The following is a 20,415-nucleotide window of genomic DNA, read 5'->3' on the forward strand; positions in this document are numbered from 1 at the left end:
GTGCTTAGGGACACATGTGCAAGGCGCAGATGTGCCTGGAGCACATGCGTGTGTGCCTCTGCAATTCCTGGTGCTCGGGGATTTCCAGGCAAGCCCATGTTCATTCCATGCGGAAGCTCTGTGAGCTGTTTTAATCCCCAGCGAGGCGCTTTACCCTCCTGTCATGGTCTCAAAAGCCAGCAAAACACATGGAAGACGGAGTAAAAAAATACAGAAGTGAGTGATTGCAGGGAGTGCGTGCCAGCTGCCTGGCGGCCAGCCTTGAAACCACAACAAATCGCCCCCAAATTCCTGCAACCCGCCCCCGCTGCAGCCCCGGCAGCAGCTCCCGGGGCAGCTGGGTGCTTAGTTTGTCGGCTGTGACTCACCGTCGGAAAAGCTGGTTTCAGATGTCACCAGGACAGAATTAACAGGAAAAAATATACATTGAAGAAAATTTATTTTCCCATTCTTCCCCCTCCTCCCCTCCTTTTTCTGAAGGTTGTGCCAAGCAAGATGTGTGCGCCGAGCTGAGGAGCCATGATCCCTGCAGGCTGAGAAGTGCCAGTGCACGTTATCAGGGGGGAATTCAGAACCGAAAAAAAAGCCATTGTTCTGCCTCAGTCTGGACAAGAGATTTTATTTCAGGAAATGGAAATTGTGACGGCTGAAAACTTGAGATGCTGGAGCCCTCACCACCTTCTTCCTTCTGCCTTGGTTATTATCACCCCCAAAAGCACGAAGGGCGGCTCTCAGAGAAATGCGTTGCTTTATTTTTCTGCAGTATTTCTTAATTTCTCAGCTTTGGAGGATGGAGATATTCTGTAAAACTTCAGAGTGAAATCTGAAAATGATTTGTTTCTCGGGTTTCTTGCCCAGTTTGGCAGCAGGCTTGGTGAAAAGGGTGTGAAATCGGAGGAAACACAAAATTAAAACCAAACCTGTATGCTTTGTGCAGAAACTGTTGGGTTTCCAGCGTGGGAACGAAATTCCAGGACATGGAGCTTTGTCACTATTTTGGCAAGTAGGAGAAAGCCTGCGGGTGCCTCTCCTTGGAGATGTCCTTGGGAAAGCAGCTGGCTGTGTACTTTGGTGGAGACCCCCGCGTCTCCTCCACCAGCATCTTCAGGACGGCTTTGCTGTGGTTGGACATGGTGGCTGAGATGCTGTAGGTCCCATCGGACACAACGATGGAGGAGGTTTTTTTGTCCAGCACCTCTTTCCGGTAGGTTTGGGACTGGGGTCGGTCCCCGCGCATGGACCAGTAGAGGCTCTCCAGGCTCCCGGAGATGGTTGACCCGGGGAAGATCTCCACTGCGTACTGGTGGGCAAACATCGTGTTGTTCCTGGGGTTGTAGAACATCACCGCGAAGGAGAAGGGCTCCGAGACATACAAGAGGGCTCCGGATACGCCCCAGGCGCTCAGGTTGCGTTTCACAAAGACGCACGTCTCCCTGGACTGGGGGCTGATGGATGGTGACGGGGGCGTGAAGATTTCACCGCTTTGGCAGAAATAGCTGTGGGGAGACCAGAAAGAGAGCCATAACATCAGGCTGGAAGGTTTCCACGTCACTCTCCATTTACCTGAAAGGAGGCTACAGCGGGGTGGGATCAGTCCCTTCTCCCAGGCACCAAGTGATAAAAGAGGAAATGGCCTCAAATTAAACCAGGGGAGGTTTAGGTTGGATATTAGGAAAAAATTATTCACTGAAAGGGTTGTGAGGCATTGGAACTGGCTGCCCGGGGAAGTGGTGGAGTCACCATCCCCAGAGGTCTTCAAATAACCTGTAGACATAGAACTTAATAGCAAGGTTTAGTGGTGGAGTTTAGTACTAGGTTAAGGGTTGGACTAGATAATCTTAGAGATATTTTCCAACCTGATTCCATGATTCTGTGTTTTATGATTCCCCATGCACAGGGCACTGCTGAGAAGCACCTCTGATATCTCCCAGGACAAGGGGATGAGGCTGCAGGCACAGACACAGGTTGCAGACACCCTTGTCCCCATCCCATCACCCCAGGCACTACAGCAGGGGCTCAGTGCTGGAGCAGGAAGGGGTGCAGGGCAGGAGGGAAGCCAAGGAGTGACATCCCATGGTGACCAGGCTCAAGGGGTGGTGATCGGTGGTTGCGAAGTCCAGCTGGAGGCCAGGAACTAGCAGCATACCCAAGGGGTCAGTACTGGGTCCGATCCAGATTAGCATCTTCATTAATGATCTGGATGATGGGGCAGATTATAGCAAGTTTGCTGATGACACAAAACCCCAGGGAGTGGTGGATACGCCAGAGGGTCACACTGTCATCCAGAGAGACTTGGGCAGGCTGGAGGCGTGGGTGACAGGAACCTCATGAAGTTCAACAAGGAGAAGTGCAAGGTCCTGAAGCTGGGGGAAACAACCCCAGGCACCAGGAGGCACCCAGCTGGGAAGCAGCTTGGCAGAAAGGGCTCTTTCCAGTGGCACCCAGTGACAGGACAAGAGACAAGGGGCACAAACTGAAACAGGAGAGGTTCCCTCTGAACATCTGAACATCTTTTATGGTGACAGAGCACTGGCATGGGTTGACCAGAGAGGTGGTGGAGGCTCCTTAGAGATATCCAAAAGCTGTCGGGACATGGTCCTGAGCAGCCTCCTGTAGGTGCCCCTGCTTGAGATGGACAAAACGACCTCCAGAGGTCCCTCCCAACCTCAGCCCTTCCTTCATTTTGTGATCCCAGACCCTGCAGCAAACGGAGGGGTGGGAGTTGATGGGGTGCCCTTTACCTCGGAGAAACAAGCCCCAAGAAACCCGGGCATTTGTCCAGCCCTGTGTTTTCTCAGGGCTGAGCATTTTCTTTCCAAGGTGTGTGCTACAAGGCTGTGGCACTCCCCTCGTCCCATTGGCACTAGCCCAGGCCCTGGGTGCCTCTACCTGCCGTCTGCTTCCTTGTTCCCCCTGCAGCTTTTATGCAGCACCTTGTGCACACCAAGTTTTGCTGCTCTCAGATTTGTGCCCAAGCTTCGGGGACCTTGTAAATCTAGGGGCTGGTGGGCACCGTACAAACCTGGGATTGCGGAGGGTCACGCTTGTCTTGTTGGTGATCTCAATTCCCACGCTCCGGGACTGGGGCGTGCTGAGGAGGATCTCCTCGAGGTCTCTGCGCTTCTCCATGGGGTCAGGCTGCTGGTGCACGGAGAAGGACAGCCTAGAGACATTGGAAATCCTGAGGGAGAAGTGCAGTGGGGACTGTGGGGCACAATCTGCCTTTGGGCAGGGTCCAGCCTGGAGCCAAGCCCCACTGAAGCAAGCTGACACATCTGTCTTCCAAAATAATGGCGGAGGGGAGAGGCTGGGGTGGGCAGCAGAAACAGGGAGCTTCTGATTTCTTTGCTCTGATTTCTCTTCTTTTTTGTGCTCTGATTTCTCATCTGAGCAATGGGAGCAGGAGATGAGAAGATCCAACCCTTTGGTGTGGGGATGAGGCAGCACGGAGGTGCCCTAGGGAGCTTGATCCTGTAAATCCACATCATGTCCCACTGATGTGCTGGGATATCCCGAGGGCATCTCAGAAGAAAAAAGGGGCTGGTGTGGGTTGGACGAATGAGGCAAAACAAAAAACCCTACCGAGACACCCCAGAATGAGATGTCTTGGACTGGAGCTGGGCTCTGACAGCAGAGGTGAGTGAGAGGGAGAAAAAGAAAGCACAGAAATCACTCTTGGACCCCAGACAGAGTGACCAAGAGGACCCTTACCTGGTGCTGCGCAAGTTGTAGAGATGGGGAGAAGAAACCCACTGTCTCTTGGGTTCCCGGGGCTGCGGATGGAGCCTTCTGGGCTGCTCTGCTCCTCCCTGAGAGCCCGATCACACCCAGGGCAGGGTGGCTGGAAGGAGGCAGGGTGAAGCGGGGGTGTTGCCCTGGGAGATGCACTCGTCTACTGGTTCTGGTGGGGGCAGAGTTAATTTCCTTCCTAGCACCTGGTAAGTTGCCATGTTTTGGATTTGTGATGAAAACAGCAATGACACACCAATGTTTTAGTTGTTATATAGAGTCAAGGACTTTTCTGCTTCTGATTCTGCCCTGCCTGCAAGGAGGCTGGGGGTGCACAAGGAGCTGGGAGGAGACAGAACCAGGACAGCTGTCCCCAAACAACCAAAGGGATGTCCCATGCCGTACGGTGTCATGCTCAGCAATATAAGGTCAAGGAAAGAAGGAGAAAACAGGGACATTTGGAGTGATGGAGCTGGTCTTCCCAAGTAATCCTTATACAGGATGGAGCCCTGCTTTCCTGGAAGCACCCAAACACCTGCCTGCTGGTGGGAAGGAGTAAATGAATTTGTGTTTTGCCTTGCTTGCAGATGCAGCTTTGGCTTTACCTATTAAACTCTCTTTACCTCAACCCATCCCATTCTAGGGGATTCTTTTTCTCTTCCCCATCCCATTCTGGGGATAGCGAGCAAGTAGCTGAGCCCGCTGGTGCTCACTTGTGGCAACCCACCCAAAACGCAGGGGCCACCTCTGCCCCCTCCCCATCACATTCATGCTTTCAGGTGGCAGGAACTGGGTGCATCCCTGGAGGGGCTCAGCCCTTCCCTTGCTCAAGGGTAAAAAAAAAACAAACAACAGGGGAACAGAGTGGCCACAGCTACCCAGGTGAGGAAGGATGGGTTTCAAAGTCCAGGGGCAGCGTTTCTGACCACTAGCCCACGAGGCTGCAGCACTGCTGGCACTTGTTTCCCTTGCAAGAAGTGGATGAGGAAACCAGCCCTTGTGTTTGCTTTCAAACAAGGAGCCAGTGTTTGCTTTCCAGATTGTGTGGCTCTGATGTAGCTGCTCAGGCAACTCTCAGCTGTCCTGAGGAAGGAAAGGTGGTGATTTGTAAGGACAGCTGAGAGCATTTTAGCTGTTCTTTGTATTTATGAACACCCATTTGCACTCCTTTTATTTGCCCTCCTTTATTTTATTTTTTATTTTTGCATTTCTTGAGTATTTTCCCTTTGCCTTCTTGCTTCCCTTCCCCCAAATTCAGGAGTCACTGCAGTTCTTGCTGCACTATAGGAAACAGGGGCTTCCCCATAGTTTTTTATTGACGTGGGGCACAAACCTGCTTCCAGCTGAAAACCTCCCACCTGGAGGTCAGATGATGCAAAGGGTTGGGGTGGAGGGGAAGGGACGGAGCCCTGCTGCTCCAGCCACTTGTTTTGCCCCTTTTCTGCTTGGTTTCTGCTGTTGGGAATCCAACACATTTCCTGTAATCGCACAGCTCCGTGCCTGAAGCATTCAACCGGGAACCCCAAGGTGATTTCTGCTGTGTGTGGGCTAGGATGGATCTTAAGCTGTACCAGGCAGCTTCCTAAAGCTGTCAGAGTCTTGGCTCAAGCCCTGGGTAAATGGTCACGTCTAAGGAGGCTTTATTAAGCCCGGGGCTTTGTCTCAGCACCCACCCCTTCCAGCTCAGATTCGTCCTTGAAGGTGAGCTGTTTTGGTTTTGCTGTTTGCTAATGTGACCCAGCAACATTTCCAACCCCTCCATCTCCTCTCTACAGAGCTGGGTAATCAGCTGAGGCTGCCTTCAGGGCATGGCTGTTTTGCTTCACATCCCTTGTACTCCCAGCACAGGGACAATGAAAGGAAAAATATTAACTCAGCAGCTCTCCCTGGAGGTGCAGGGGAGCTATTTTGATTTGGCAGCCTGTGGGCAGAAAGGTGTTGCTGGGGCACATTCCTCAGCAAGGCAGAGGGGTTGTGTCCGCAGGGGATGTGGCTTCATCTGAGCCTGAAGTTTGCTGGAGGCTACACCAGCAAATCCCACCTGTAGGATTTTCTGATGGGATTCCTCCTGCTGTGCACTACAGCCCTCGCTGCTGGAACCAAGATACATCAAGACAGCAAGGGAGGATGCTTGATGGCAGCGCAGCTATTGCACTTGCTGAGGGAGAGTTTCCTGAAGCCAGCACTTTGAGGAAAGGATAAATTTGAAACCTTTTGGAGGAGATGAAAAGTAAAAAAAAAAAAAAAATCAATGCAAGAAAAGTGCAGTGTTGCAGGTAAGTGTTGTACACGCTTGTTTTAGGATGCTTTTATTTAAACCGAAGGCTCTGTGCAGAGCTGGGGAGCTCATTCTTCCATAAGCACTGCTGTAAAGTTTGGAATTAATATAGAGCAGGGCAGCATGACCACTCTGTGTCTTATTGTGCCAGGTCAACGTGTGACCCCTTCTCTCGGCAAGCTGTGAATCTGTATGTAAAAACTTGCCAGTAAACGTCCTATTTCTGTGTGCGCCCCTGCTTTAGACCCTGGAGCCCAGATGGGCGTGGGTTTGGCGTGTACATATTCACGTGCATGAGGCATCCCAGGAGAAAACCCCGCTCTCTGTAGCCTTTTGCTGGGCAGGGCTTTGGTCCGAGGTCAGTGCCGGCCCATTTTCTCACCAAAACCGTTGTCCAGGGGTTGCAGAGCCGGTGCCACAGAGCCAGGGACAGCCCTTCCCAAACTGAGCTGCAGCAAGCCAGCAGCTGGGAGCACCAGGGGCCACGACCAGGGTCCCCTTCCAGGGCTGATGGTGCCATCCTGTGGCTACAGCTGCTTTCCCTGTGCCTCAACAGCCTGTGCAGCCCAACGCAGTGCTGGGACCAATCCTGCACTGGGCAGAAGCTCCAAATCCCCTTCCTGGTGGTTATTGCATGCCTGAGCATCCTCCAGATTGGTGTCTGCGTGCTGGGAACATGGTGATGCCAGCGGTGGCAGAGGGAAAGGGGTGAGGTGGTGCCAGCCCCCTTGTGTCCCTGTGGGAGGACTGGGATTTCAAGCAGTCCCTGTCTTCAGTCACATCCTGGTTGCCTCTAGACTTGTGTGAAATAGGGATATGACTCCTAACCAGATTTATCTTGAAAATAGAACACCCAAGCTTAAAAGAAAGGACCTACAGCAGACAAATTCGGTGCAATTCAAATGCTTAATGCAGCTGTTTACCCTTCTGCAATGGCAGCTGTTTCTTGAGCCAGCTGTGATGCATCCCCATTTTAGTTGTATCTCCCATCCCCAGGAGAAATGCTGTTTCAGCAAAGGCTCCTGCTCTGCTCCCCTGGAAAACTGGAGTGTGCTTTAGTTTTGCTGCTTCCCCTGGGAAACTGGAAGCTTTACTGCAGTGCCCCATTTCCCATTCTTATTTTCAGAAGGCAAAGGCATTGCTAAACAGGGGCTGACTGCAAAGCTTCTTGTTTTTAAAAACTAGTTTAAGCTGCAATATGCTTTTAAAACACAGTGAGGTGCACTTGGGAGGAAAAAAGATGTATCTGATGTATAGTCCTGGGTTCCTACTATTTTTCCCAGGCAGAGCAATAAGCATTTCGGAGGCACAAGGGTGACAGTATCAGGGGAGTGGCAGGCACAGGATGTTTCCATAGGATAGACTACAGGAATATGACAGCTGCTATGTTGCTGACTGGTCCCAGCATTTTATCTAAATTCTCTTTGCAGTCATCTGGGAAAAATGTACGCCTCCAGGACTCACTTCATCTCACCTTAAGGAGACATCAACATCAATTGTGTTGAGTCAGGTCTTCTGGTACATGTTTCTGCACAGTGACAACAAGGGTATCTTCTGTGGTTGGCTTGGCTGAGGCCGTCTGCACTCCAGCTATGTGAATTTGGGTAAATTAACCCTGTTCTGAGCTAAAGCTGGTTTTAGCTCTGCTGTGTTTGGTTCATTTACTGCCCCTGCTCCCCATGATGCTCTCCAGTTTTACAGGACATTGTCTCCTCGGCAAAATACAAATCTGTACAGATTTGTCTTTGGATCTGTAAGTTCTGCTAATTTAGATGATAAATAACAGCACCTATGTGGCTGACCTGGCCTCCCAGTGCCATGCAAAGCAGGTCTCTGCACCACTCTCTTTAAGTATGGAGATCTACTTCATATCAGCCTTTGTGTCACGTTTGTATGAGTTAAGAAGTAATCCATGTTGTGCCTAGGTCAAAAGTACTGATAATATCGTAAAGTTCTGTGCTTTTCTTATCTTGTAAGTCTGGTGTGGTTATTTACATGCTGGAGTACTTTCATCTATGTCTTATCTAATATACTAAAGTTGCTCAGAGATTACAAATTGTTTTCTAAAGAAACACCTCAGGCTGCATTATCATAGCTTTTTTAATGTTGTTAAATATACTTTGGCTTCTGGCTTTATGACAAAAAGGTCAAGAACAGGGAAAAAAATCCTTAACTTCCCCTTTTAGTAGCTTTTCTGCATGAAGGTGAACCTTGACATGCTGCAGGAATGAGTCACTAAACTTGCATGAGTTTATGGCACATTGCTTTTTCTTTAAAAGCCTTTTTTTCATAAATAAATAAATAAATAAAAATTGCAGCTGCAGCTAGATCCAAAAGTACCCTCTGAAAACAGACTGAAGAAGGGAAATAGAGCAAGCAGCCTTAAAATCCCTAAAAACGCGTGAAGCCAAAAAATCTACCCCGCTCTCATCCCTGAAAAGACAAACACCTGTGACCTGCTGGGAGCGGGGGGGCATCTTGTCTCAGCACAGCTCTTGCTCTTTCTCCACTGTTTATCCTCCAACCCTGAACTGATAAATGGGGAGAAATGAGCCCAGATCCTTGGGAATTTGGCCTTGGAGAACTGCCTGGGATCATCCTCTAAAGAGAAAAGACTCACTTCAGCCTTCAATACAGTTAACTGCTGGGATCCCCCTGTCACCCCATAAATACAGATGGGTTCTGCCCCTTTATAGCTTGATGGCATTACAGTACACTGTGTACCAGTGTCTACTAAAACCTTTTCCTTATGTGGCTCTGACGTGCCAGGCCATCGAATCCACACAGCCCAATAAACCCAATTGTACTTTTCTTCCCACTGGCCTCTAATCCTGGTCTTAATATTCGTCGCTGTGTCTGGGGGACAGAGAGGCTTTCTTCATAGTGCTGGAGTTGTTTAGCCAATTCATCCACTGTGGGTTCCTTTTGTTTTTCCAGGTCATTACTGCCAATGAGCTGGCACATGGTAATGATGTGCTCCACAAAAACTTCCACCACGTGGGTCATGTACGCTTGACTTCATCTGGATCTTTGGGTATCTGTTCATTGTTTAGGTCATCATAAATCACCTCTCATACAGCTAATTCCCTCAGGTACTGGATTCCCCTCTCCATGGTGGTCTATTTGCCTGGTTGACATACAAGATTTTCCTTGAAGGGATACCTTTCCTTCACACCTGACAGGAGACACCTCCAGAGGGTGAAGATTTGTGCTCCTCTTCCAATTGCTTTGTCAAAGCCCCCTTCCCTAGCGAGGGATCCCAGCTGCCTGGCTTCCCTGCCCTCTAATTCCAGACAATTGGCTCCACTGTCCCAGCACCAGAGCAGCCAGGTGACAAGGTGCTCACCTGGACAACGACCAAAATCTTTTTGCAAATCTCGTAGCCCAAGGATATTCAAAGTTTTGAAGAGCTATCATAACTCACCTGGAGGAGAAGGGGGAGGTGAAGGAGAAAGGGAGAGTGACCAAGTGGGAAAAATCCCTAGATTGGCTCCCTGAAGAGAAGGTAAAAGGTGTAATTATCAATAGTTTCTGAGACATGGTTTCTGAACTATGGAGTTGAGGGCAATGCTGAGTACAAATACCAGATTAGTCTCGTGACCAGTAATTTTATCATACCATAAGCCAGCGTTACACTGTACAGTTAAATAATAACCCTATACCAACCGCTGGAAAGGATAAGCAGCAAGACAGGGAACACATACAGTAAGTCGTGCTATATAACTCAGTTCAGAAAACAGGCACAGCAGACCTGAGATTAAAAAAAAAAAATCAACATTGTGATTAGCAACTATTAAATTGGTCTAATGTTTATAACAATTTCGCTCACTCTCCCTGCCCAGTGATATTCTTACATATCCCCAGGGATGGGGACTGCACTGCTTCCCTGGGCAGCTTGTCCCAAGGCTTGACCCTCCCCTCCATGAAGAAATTTGGGTCAGAACCTGGGAATGAAACAGAGAGGGATGAAGCACCAGACCCCTAGAAAGGGAAGCGCACAGCCTTGCTGCATCCAGCTCCAGGACCCAAAGGATTCAGGGTATCTCTTTGCTCATGCCTGTTACTGTTTTATGATGTGTTTATTCCATGTTTTATGAAGTATAGGTATACAATCCTTAGAAAACCATAAATTGTGTCCTCCAAAGTGTCAGGAGAGTTGCTGTCATCTTTACATTGATCCAAATGTCTCTCTTTCCTTTTTCTTTCCCAAAGTTCCAGTTGTTTTCTCAACACTGAATGCCACAGGGTGAGGAGTGCATGGGCTGTGCTGAAGAAACAAGCTCAGCTGCAGATAATGAAGCACATCTGTATGCAGGGGGCACAGCATGACATACAGAAATACTGACAGTAGGAAGAAATCGGGATTTTAAGGCACTTTCAGCTAGTGCAGGTAAGAAGTAATATCTCCTCAGTCTTTCATATGGGGAGAGGCTTTGCTGATATACCAGTTCAGATTTTTTTTTGTCAGCTGTAATAACGTTCAGCTGTGTTAAATGCATTATTTTTTCCCAATCCATGCTTATATTTTTGAAAGAAAAATACCTTATTAAGGCATGCTTAAATAAAACTGCTTTTATTTATTTATTTATTGATTTTTCTCCCTTCCTCTCTCTCCTGGCTTTCCCTTGCTGTACTTGACACATCCTGAATCCACCTGGGAGACCTTGGAGGCACCTTGTGGCTGGTCCCCCTTGCTGTATTTGCACCGGTCGCTGTCTGCAACCAAACCCTTCTGGCAGCACTACCAACCAGATGCCTTCTGCACCTAGCTCTGCCTCAATGCCTCCTTCCTAGACTGGATGCTGTACTGCAGATACCCAGCTTGGAAAGGAACAAGGGGAAGGAGCTACCTGTGTCAGACAAGAACAGGGGTGCAGCAAGCACTCCCCAAAGAAGGAAAACAAAACTCATTGGCATCTTATGTATGTTCTTTGGAGCTGCTTTCTGCTGCACCTGCTACCCACAAAGCATCAACCCCTTGGTAATCCCTGTCTGCAGCCACATTTATTCAGTAGCAGTGAAGGAGAAAGCCCAGGAGAGAGAAAAAAAATCTTTTTCCTGCCCCACATTTAGAAGTGAATTTGATTAATCTCCTTGTCCAACAGCTTTGGAGGAAATTAGAGCCAGGGAATCAAATGGAGAAGCAGGGGGAACCATAGCCTGGTTTGCATCAATCCATGAAGACTCCATGAAACAATTTTAAGTGAGGGAAACTGCAGAATGGGGGAGGCTGAGGCAGAGAGAGGTAGGGAGGAGTGGAGAGAGAGATGGACCTTGGGGAACTGTTGCAGACAGATGCAATAAGAAGACCAGGAATCATGGAAAGTGTTTTTGGAGGATATGGAAGATATGACAGTGTGTGACTGGAGGTACATGGGGTGGTGCTGGTGGAGAGTATGGGGGCTGTGATCACGAAAACCTTGCAGGTGCAGAAATTTTCACTTCAGCTACAGAGAAAAAAGTCAAAGGTGATATTGAGATGGATGCATGCATTGCCATCTCTGTTAGTCTTTAATACCTCCATTGCTACTTTTTCTCTTGTTGTACCACCTGTATAAGGTCTGGGTGATTCCAGAGGTTGTTAAAGAACATTAAGGGCAAATTAAAACTCCTGCATACAAGTCCCAAGACCTAAGTTACTGAAAGGGGCAAGACCCTTCACAGTGCTTATGACTCTGGGGGCCCTGAGCACTGGAAGCAGCATCTCAGCTCCACTGTAGGGTTATAAAGATGGTTTTCAATCAGCAAGACTGGCAGATGGCTCATCCTCTGTGAAGATGTGATTTGCGTAGTCAGTATGAATTTCCCATTCCAGCAGAGCAGCCAACAGTTTTTAGAAATTATGCTTAAATAAGCAAAATAGCTCAAAATAGGTGCAAAAGGTGTGTTTTAGGACAACTTCTTAGGATTATTCTCTGGGCAGTGTCACAGGAATAGCACCTGTGTGTTTTTTTTAAGGAGCAGCCAGCCCCTGTCCCTTGGAAGGACTGACCCTGTCACATGCCATCTGAAGTTCCTGAAGCCATTTTGTTGGGTCATGACTCTGCTAACCAAACCTGTCCTTTGGCATTTGCTTTGGCGAATCTCTGAGAGGCTTCTGCCACCTTTTATCCTCATGCCAAAGTTTCGGTACAAGAGGGCTTAGGATAAACCAATAGCATGGACAATCACCATCAGGATTTACGTAAACCTTTTCAAAGAGCTCAAATACAAAATCACCCGCATTGTGTAACATAACCTCTTAAACCAATCTCCCCAGTACAAGAACAAGGCAGGGAAATGTAAGCCTAATTGTTTGCAAGAGCTGCAAGTGATTCCAAGGACCCACGGATAATCCAGCTCTTTGAATTAAGTTTGCCAAGAGGCAGAGCAAACAAAGAGATACAGAGCTGCATGGAGCTGCTCCAGGCAGGGAATAAAAGAAATGCAGGAGCTGTTTGAAAAGCCACACCAAAACCAAACAGGTTTGCAAACCAGCACAGTCAGAGGAGGTGAAGGGGTCTTTGGAGGTGCTTCAAATGCTCAAAATGAGATTTTCCTTCATGTCTCCCCAAGCTGCTTGGACTCTGACAACACCTCGGTGCTGCAACGCACTTTGTTGCCTTCTTGGGAAGTGGGGAATGGCTTGGTTTGGGGCAACTGGTGTACATGGGGACACGATGACATGGTGACACGGACTTCCTTGTGGCTTATCCCAGTGGGGACCATCGTGCTCACCAGCCTGGAGGACTGCATTTATAAGCACCTGAGAATTAGACATGTCAATTTCTTTATGCATCCCTTTATGTTCAGTGGGGAAGGGCAGAGTATCAGGTCTCAAAGCAGCAGGCATTTGATGTTCCTCATAATCCCATCTGGATGTGTTGCTGCTCAGCATCACTTATCACAGGACCACCACTGGGTGCCTCCAGAGGAGACCCAGAAGCCTGCCTTATGCTGAGACAAATCACCCTTCTGCAGTCTACATCTAATTAACAACTCATTAGGTACCCAGAGAGGGTAGTGCATTACCACTATGTCACCTTTAGGTGAGATCTGTGAAAAAAAAAAAAAAAAAGTCTCTTTTCCTTTCAATTCCAAACCTGATATTGACATTTTGGTGCTTTATTTATTTTTAATTTCCACCCAGCTAGGGACTTGGTCTTTTTGGACTGGGAGCAACAAGGTAATTGCACAGGCTGCTCGGAAGTGTGGCGTGTTTGACTTCTGTTCCCCTTTGGCATGAATGTTTTTTCTTTAATGAGACTTCACTCTGCTGTCATAACCTTAATTAGGTTAATTTAAATTAAAGTAATAATTTCAGTTAATGACTTTAATTGATTTAAACTAATTCTATTTTCCCTTGAATTCAGGTTTCATTGGATATGTTTGGGGCTTCTTTCTTGGTGCTCAAAAATGAATTTATTATTCATACATCATAATTATATTTTAAAAGACAAGCATGCCTTAATTCTTTCTTAGCTTTTTGTCCTGGTTTTGGCTAGGATAGAGTTATTTTTTCCTCCTAGTAGCTGGTATGGCTCTGTGTTTTGGATTTCGGATGAGAATAGTCTCCATCCTAGCCAAAACCAGGACGCTTTTAAATACTTGCTTTGTATTAATTGTGCTGTAACAAGCATAATTTGAAATTGTTGCATATTAGTATTTTTACTTGACAATCTTGAAAATTACAGGTTTTTCCTTAAAGTTTAACTTAAAACACTTGGTTACATTTTAAAATCCTTGTCTTATCTCTCCCTCTTTTTTTTTTTTTTTTTTTTTTTCCAGTAGCATGGATGGTTCTGTTAAATAAAAATAATTCAACATATCTAAAACTTAGTATCATATTTTTCATTTTTGTCTCTATCTTAACTAACCAAACATTTTATAGTGTTTTACTGCCTTCTAAATGTGATGAGATATATATTTCTAGAATACAGATTATGACCTTATTTTTTAAATAACTATACATCTAAAATAGGGTGTTTACAAACATATTAATTGTCCATTTTTAAATGATCATTTAGGCTAGTATATTTACTTACTGGAGTCAGGCAAGTCTAGTTATTTATTAACTGCTGATTATAAAAAGACAGCTAGATTCTCTTTAGCTCTGTTCTGAAGAATGTAGATTCTCCCCTGGATTGCAAGGAAAAAATACAATTTTGTAATTTTGGGGGGGCTTTCCTTGAAGCTTTTAGTTTTGTTTAACTTGTTTCTTAGCTCAAAGCTAATTTAATTAATTGCGTTTCTTGCTTCTACTGTTAATTGATTGCCTGTGTTCAGTTAACATTCCTCTTTGAAGTGTTTAAACATTTCTTAATCCCCTTTTCTCTCCTGTTTGCTTTGAAAACAAGACATGATCAAAAGGGAAACTGCTGTTTTAGTTGTCTTAAAAACAACTGTCCTATGCACTCAAAGCCAATATTTACTACTACTCGAACACTTTTCACACACACCATGTACTTAACTTATTTTTTCAGTCTACTTAATCAGAACATTGTGTTACATTAAATTTTCAAAATACCTGTTTTTTTTTTTTTTTTTTTTTCAAAAAGCTTCAAGAAAAAGCTTATTGTATTCATCCTTAGTGTAGCATTTAGAAAATACCTTGAATTTCACATCTGGCTAAGTGGCTGCCTTATTTACTAAAAATATTGTTTGGGGTTTGCTTGCTTCTAATTAATGGCATTAAACATCCCTGTCCTTGGAGTGAAGCACCATACAATGCCTCAATGGAGGAAGAATTTCCCCTATTCCTCTCCCTGTAGTTCAGTTATGAAGGTTTTTCATGAAGAAGAGGAAGAGTAACCAAGAATTACCCTATTCCTTATTGCTGCAGAGGCATCTCTTCTTTTCGTGGCAGGTTATTTTTTAATGTCACAGGTGGATTTGCTAAATCGCTTTTATTTTTTCCCCCTTTTTCTTTTCCTGAGTAGCACTGAGGTCTGTTCCCCTTCTTTTGGAGGATACAGCACTTTTGAGATGCAATCTCAACATAGTTTGACATAAGGGAAACGACCTTCAGCTCATGGGAATAGAATGGGTTTTTCAAAGCAGCTGTGGGAAATGTAAATGGTAAGAAATGCAGGCACTGCAGGAGGACTCCTTGGGTCTTTCTGGAGGCTTTAAATAGTACATTTGGAGGAAAATGGAGCGTTACATGGGAAAACAAAGGGGCATGGGAGAAAAGTGGGACTCTTGCAGGGGGTCTGGGTTCAGGGCAGAGGACATGGGGGACCAGCTTTGATCCCTGCTGTGCTCCCAAAGCACCTGCCCCCTCTACCCGCCCCCTTCCCCCCTGCAAGAAAAGGAGGGCTGCTGGACTTTGGAGCTTGTTAATCATTGCTCCAGAATGGCAGCACAAGGGTAGGAAACCTTTTCCTCTGCTGTTTATTCTCTCTCCAGCTCCTGGAAGCCCTGAGGTCCTATAGCTCCTGCAGCAGAGTAAAGCTGTGTTTTAGGTACCGGACAGGGAATTTTTGGCTTCCAGCTGCCTCCTGTTTCCCTGGCTGGCCCAAGATCCTGCTAAGATAACTGCTACACACCCATCCAAGCTGTGAGGGCAGGTAAACACCTGGGGCAGCAAGGGAGGAAGAAGAGACATTGGTCCATTAACAGGAATTTAGCCCTAGGGTTTCTTAAATACCCTATAAGCCAGCAGTTCCCCATCTGGACAACCTGCTGTTGATGTACGATCCTCAAGAGGAAGGATCAGAGAGTATCTGTGTGTGTCACTGCATAATACACCCCTCCCGTGATGTTGGGAAATGGGATGGATGGGGTCCTCTTTGGGACCTGCTATGTGGGAAGATGTTTCCTGGCTGGGAGTCAGCACCCTGTCTCTCTCCCTCCCCAGTGCAGGGCTGCAGAGCTGCAGTGCCCCGTCCCTATCCGGGCACAATGTCGGTTCACTACGTGACGTACAAAGGCATTAAATTCCCCCCTGCCTACAACTCTGAGCACAGCTTGAGTTTTGCCCACAACGAGTTCTTGGTGCGGGATGATGATGTCTTCAACGTCACCTACCCCAAGTCTGGTACAGCAGGGGTGGCTGAGGTGGGGGGGGAGACTGGGGGAGTGCTCTGTAGGTATTGGGGGAAGGTCTGTGGCAGAAAATGGGTGGGATTGTGGAATCATCTCCAGGTGCTGTTTGGAGGGTGAGTCTTCTCTTGTGGTGGGGAACAAGAATGTTTTGGGTGAGATTCCTCTCCTCTCCTCTCCTCTCTCCTCTCCTCTCCTCTCCTCTCCTCTCCTCTCCTCTCCTCTCCTCTCCTCTCCTCTCCTCTCCTCTCCTCTCCTCTCCTCTCCTCTCCTCTCCTCTCCTCTCCTCTCCTCTCCTCTCCTCTCCTCTCCTCTCCTCTCCTCTCCTCTCCTCTCCTCTCCTCTCATTTTTCACTACAGTGGTTTTGCATGGGCAAGGGAGAGCCTTCTCTTGGAGGGCACAGCCTCGGTGGTGAGGGTGCTGGTGAGGTCCACCCATCCCAACCCCCTGGGCAAGTCCCTGCATCTCTGCTATTCCTGGCAGGCACTGTGTGGATGACTGAGATCTTGAGCCTCATTCGCAGCCGTGGCCACCCCAGCTGGAGCCAAACCGTCCTCAATTCTGACCGTATGCCTTGGTTCTCCACCCGTCTGGGCCTGGAGGCAGCCCTCAGCTACCCCTCACCTCGTCTGCTGACTTGCCACCTCCCCAGGCACATCTTCCCCAAGTCCTTCTCCCATTCCACTGCCAAGGTGGGACAGGCACCCACGCAGAGCTTGAAGGGGACTGGGAGGCTGGGTGGGCCACTGCCCATGATCTGGGAAATCTTAAGTATTAAGTGTTAAGAGTAAGGAGGCCTTGGTGAGTGAGGACTTTGGTGTTGGCCTAGGGTGGGAGTCCTTACACACCCCCCAGATGGAAATATGCAGCCCCCTATCTCACATCTTGCATCCTTGGATATTCTGGGGAAGCTCCAATGGCTCTATGGAACCTGTGTGTTCAGGAACCCCTGCCCAAGGTCTGTGTGATGGGGTCTAGCAGAGCGTTGATCCTTCTGTGCCAGACCCCTCAATTTACAGAGCCAGTGACAGTGCCAACAATTTGCCTTCCCTTGGCATGAGTGTCTCAATCCTATATGCACTCTACCCCAGGTTATTTACACCCTACGGGATCCTCGAGATGTCGTTGTCTCCTACTACTACTTCTCCAAGATGTGCAGCAGCTATGAGGACCCCATGTCCTTTGAGCAGTTCCTGAGGGACTTTCTCAGTGGAGAGTGTGAGTGTGGTTTGTGGCTTGCTCAGAGCATTTGTGGAGGAGGTCTCTCATCACCTCTGACTCAGGGCTTTTTTCCTATGGTCCACTGATGATGGCTGTGAAGCCAAGCTTCCCCCAGAAGAAGGGTGAATGGCTCAGGAAGAAAAAAAATAATACTTCTGGAGAGACACACACAGGCTTGCAAAGCCCTGCTGGGCTCAGAAGCAGATGGAAATTCCATTTCCCTGCCTTCTTCTATAGAGTTCAGATGTCTTCAGGAAGTCGTGGTCAGCAAACCCTATAAAACCCTGGCAGGATCTGACCCATGCCCCTGCTGCCTTTTGTCTCTCATCAGTGCCCCATGGCTCCTGGTTTGAACACGTCCAAGGCTGGATGGAGATGAAGGACCAGGAAAATTTCTTCTTCATCACCTATGAAGAGCTGAAACAGGTAGAGACCTTGGCAGACCCACCAGCTCCAGACGTGCTGATGTGTCACAAGCCCCCGAGTGCTAACAGGCTTCATCTGTTCCCCCAGGACCTGCAGGGCAGTGTGAGACGCATCTGCCAGTTCTTGGGACAGGATTTAGATGACGATGCTGTCTCCTCGGTAGTTCGAAATGCCTCCTTCTCAGCCATGAGGGAGAACCCCATGTGCAGCTCCGTCCTGCTCCCTGTGGACATCATGGACCAGACTAAGGGCCAGTTCCTGAGGAAGGGTGAGCGGGGGGGGGGGGGCATGGCGGGTGAAACAGTGGGGCTTTGGTGTCCCCAAGGGGACAGCCAGAGAGAGGGTGTCTGGAGGGCAGCAACATCTGCATTTGGGAGTGTAGAATGAGGTCCATGGGGAAGGTATCTCATTTTGGACAGCCCCTCAGGGTGGTAACTGTACCCAAGAGCTGAGCCTGTGCCTTTGAGCAGAAAGGGGGCTGTGCACTGGGGTGTGCTGAGGCAGAAATGTTCCTTCCTCAGGCATCTGCGGGGACTGGAAGAACCATTTCACAGTGGCACAGAGTGAGACCTTCGACAGGATCTATCAGGACAGGATGCAGGGCCTGAACATGGCCTTTCCTTGGGACAGACATTAGGATCCAGACCTAGCTGAAGCCAGCTGAGCACTGGGTATAAACCAGCTATTGGTACCAGGGGTACCTGTGTGCTTTTGTGCCACTCCCTTGGACCCAGGGATACAAATGTCTCAAAACCTCAGTGTGCAAGCAGTTAATTTGCACCCTTTCTGCTTGGGGATTGAACCTCCTGAGTTGTACATCTCTTGTCTGTTCCATCCCTCAACCCTTTTTGGCCTTGGGATAAGCTCTGGGCACCCTCCAGGGTAGGACACATCTCCCTGCCCTCCAACACATTACTCTCCTGCTGCTAGAGGAGGGTAGCACACCCGTGAGAGCACACAGGTGAAACATGTCCTATCCATAGGGCACAAACCAGGTCAGCTTGTTCAGTAGCTGCAGCCAGCTGAGATGTTTCCCTGGGACTTCTCACTGAACGCGCTGTGTTCACTTCCAGGGTCAGTTACTCAAACTCCTTTTCCAGCAGGAGAAGAGCCCAAAGAAAACAGAGCAAATAGAGCTGTTCTAGCAAAAAAGTTCAGTTCACGGTTACCCTTTCTCCCCCTAACTCATTCCTAAATGCAGGGCCCTCACTAACAGGTAGGAACTGAAATCTATGCTCAGGGCAAGTTCTAGGTGCTTTTATAGCCTCCAGAGGGAGAAAGCAAAGAGAGTACACTTCACTTGTCTTAGCATGCATCTCCTCAGACACACGGAGAGCATCCTTCATGTTTTTATACCCTTACATCTCACCTCAGATCAACCAGCTGCAGTTATTAATCCTACCTTGCAACGGGGCACAGATATCAGGTCCCAAATGAGATATCTCTTTTTACAGTTGTTTCAATTCTCGCCTGTTCCCTCTGTCTTAAAAATACATGCACACTAATCCTGTCCAACCCTCTCTGCTAGACTGACCCACTTATTTTCCCCAGGGAAAACCAGAGCACAGCTTTGCTCGCACCGGAGCCCGTCCCAGATGCGCTATGCAGAGTTGTAGCAAACTGCTTTTGCCTTTCAAAGATCTAGCACTATTCCAGCCAGCTGTGCCTCCCTGTGCACACACTTCCCTGTCGCTCCCCAGTACACCCAACACATCTAATCTTCTTCCGATATAAAATAACACTGTCGGGCTTCAAAAAAAAATCCCTTTATCTCAAATATTTTGATCTGAAAAACACAGCACATCTATCCTTACACCTAAAAAAGGCAAAGAGCATCTCCTGGTGAAGCACTGTGAAAAACATTCAACACAGTAGGTCTGATGACAAAAGGACAAATGGCTGAGTTCTTACTGTAAGAATGACAATGATACTGAAGCTTGATCCTGGCATGTCTGAGAAAGTGATGATATTGTTGAAAGATAGCATGAGCACTGATGATCAAGATGATCAAGTCAAACTGCCAAGGCACTTCATGGTAAACTAAATGTTAAAACATACTGTTAACAGCATTATCCAAACACCTCTTGCCATGGTTTTGGCTGACATAGAGATAATTTATTTACATAGAGACTTGTATGATACTGGGTTTTGGATTTTTGATGAAGATAGTGGTGATAACACACCAGTGTTTTAGTTGTCACAGAGCAGTGCTTGCATAGAGTCAAAGACATTTCAGCTTCTCATGCTGCCCTGCCAGCAAGGAGGCTGGGGGTGCACAAGGAGCTGGGAGAGGACAGAACCAGGACAGCTGACCCCAAATGGCCAAAGGGATATCCCATACCACGTTCAGCAGTAAAAGCTGGGGTAAAGAAGGGGGAGAAGGCGACACTTGGAGTGATGGTGTTTGTCTTCCCAAGTAAGTTACACACGATGAGCCCTGCTTTCTGTGAAGTGTCTGAACACTTGCCCACTGATAGGTAGGAGTAAATTAATTCCTTCTTTTGCTTTGCTTGCATGCAAAGCTTTTGCTTTATCTAGTCAACTGCCTTTTTCTCAACCTGTGAGCTCTTGCACTTTTACCTGTCCTGGTAAAAGACTCTCCTGGTAGAGAGTGAGCAAGCAGTTTTTTGGTGCTGAGCTGCCTGCTGGATTAAACCACAGCACTTGTGAACACTGACAGTCATGAGGCATCAACCACCCCTTTAGAAAGCCTATTCCAGTGTTGACCACCCTCATG

At 47.8% G+C, this 20,415-nt stretch overlaps 2 protein-coding genes across 2 annotated transcripts; one reads left to right on the forward strand and one right to left on the reverse strand.

Annotated features, from left to right (window-relative positions):
- Positions 1-305: 305 nt before the first annotated feature.
- LOC121062584 lies at positions 306-3,784 on the reverse strand. Its single transcript, XM_040542629.1, has 3 exons — positions 3,712-3,784; positions 3,023-3,163; positions 306-1,496 (listed from the first exon to the last, which is right to left on the reverse strand). Exons 2-3 carry the CDS (start codon positions 3,127-3,129, stop codon positions 992-994), a joined length of 612 nt encoding a protein of 203 aa, XP_040398563.1. The 5' UTR covers positions 3,130-3,163; positions 3,712-3,784; the 3' UTR covers positions 306-991.
- Positions 3,785-15,889: 12,105 nt separating this feature from the next.
- Positions 15,890-18,801, forward strand: LOC121062582 (sulfotransferase 2B1-like). The gene is made up of 6 exons (XM_040542627.1): positions 15,890-16,025; positions 16,515-16,723; positions 17,123-17,249; positions 17,584-17,678; positions 17,766-17,946; positions 18,200-18,801. The coding sequence occupies exons 1-6, from the start codon at positions 15,890-15,892 to the stop codon at positions 18,313-18,315; spliced, it is 864 nt and encodes a 287-aa protein (XP_040398561.1). The 3' UTR covers positions 18,316-18,801.
- Positions 18,802-20,415: the final 1,614 nt, after the last annotated feature.

The sequence above is a fragment of the Cygnus olor genome, chromosome 32 (assembly GCF_009769625.2).
Source record: "Cygnus olor isolate bCygOlo1 chromosome 32, bCygOlo1.pri.v2, whole genome shotgun sequence".
Classification (NCBI taxonomy): Eukaryota; Metazoa; Chordata; class Aves; order Anseriformes; family Anatidae; genus Cygnus; species Cygnus olor.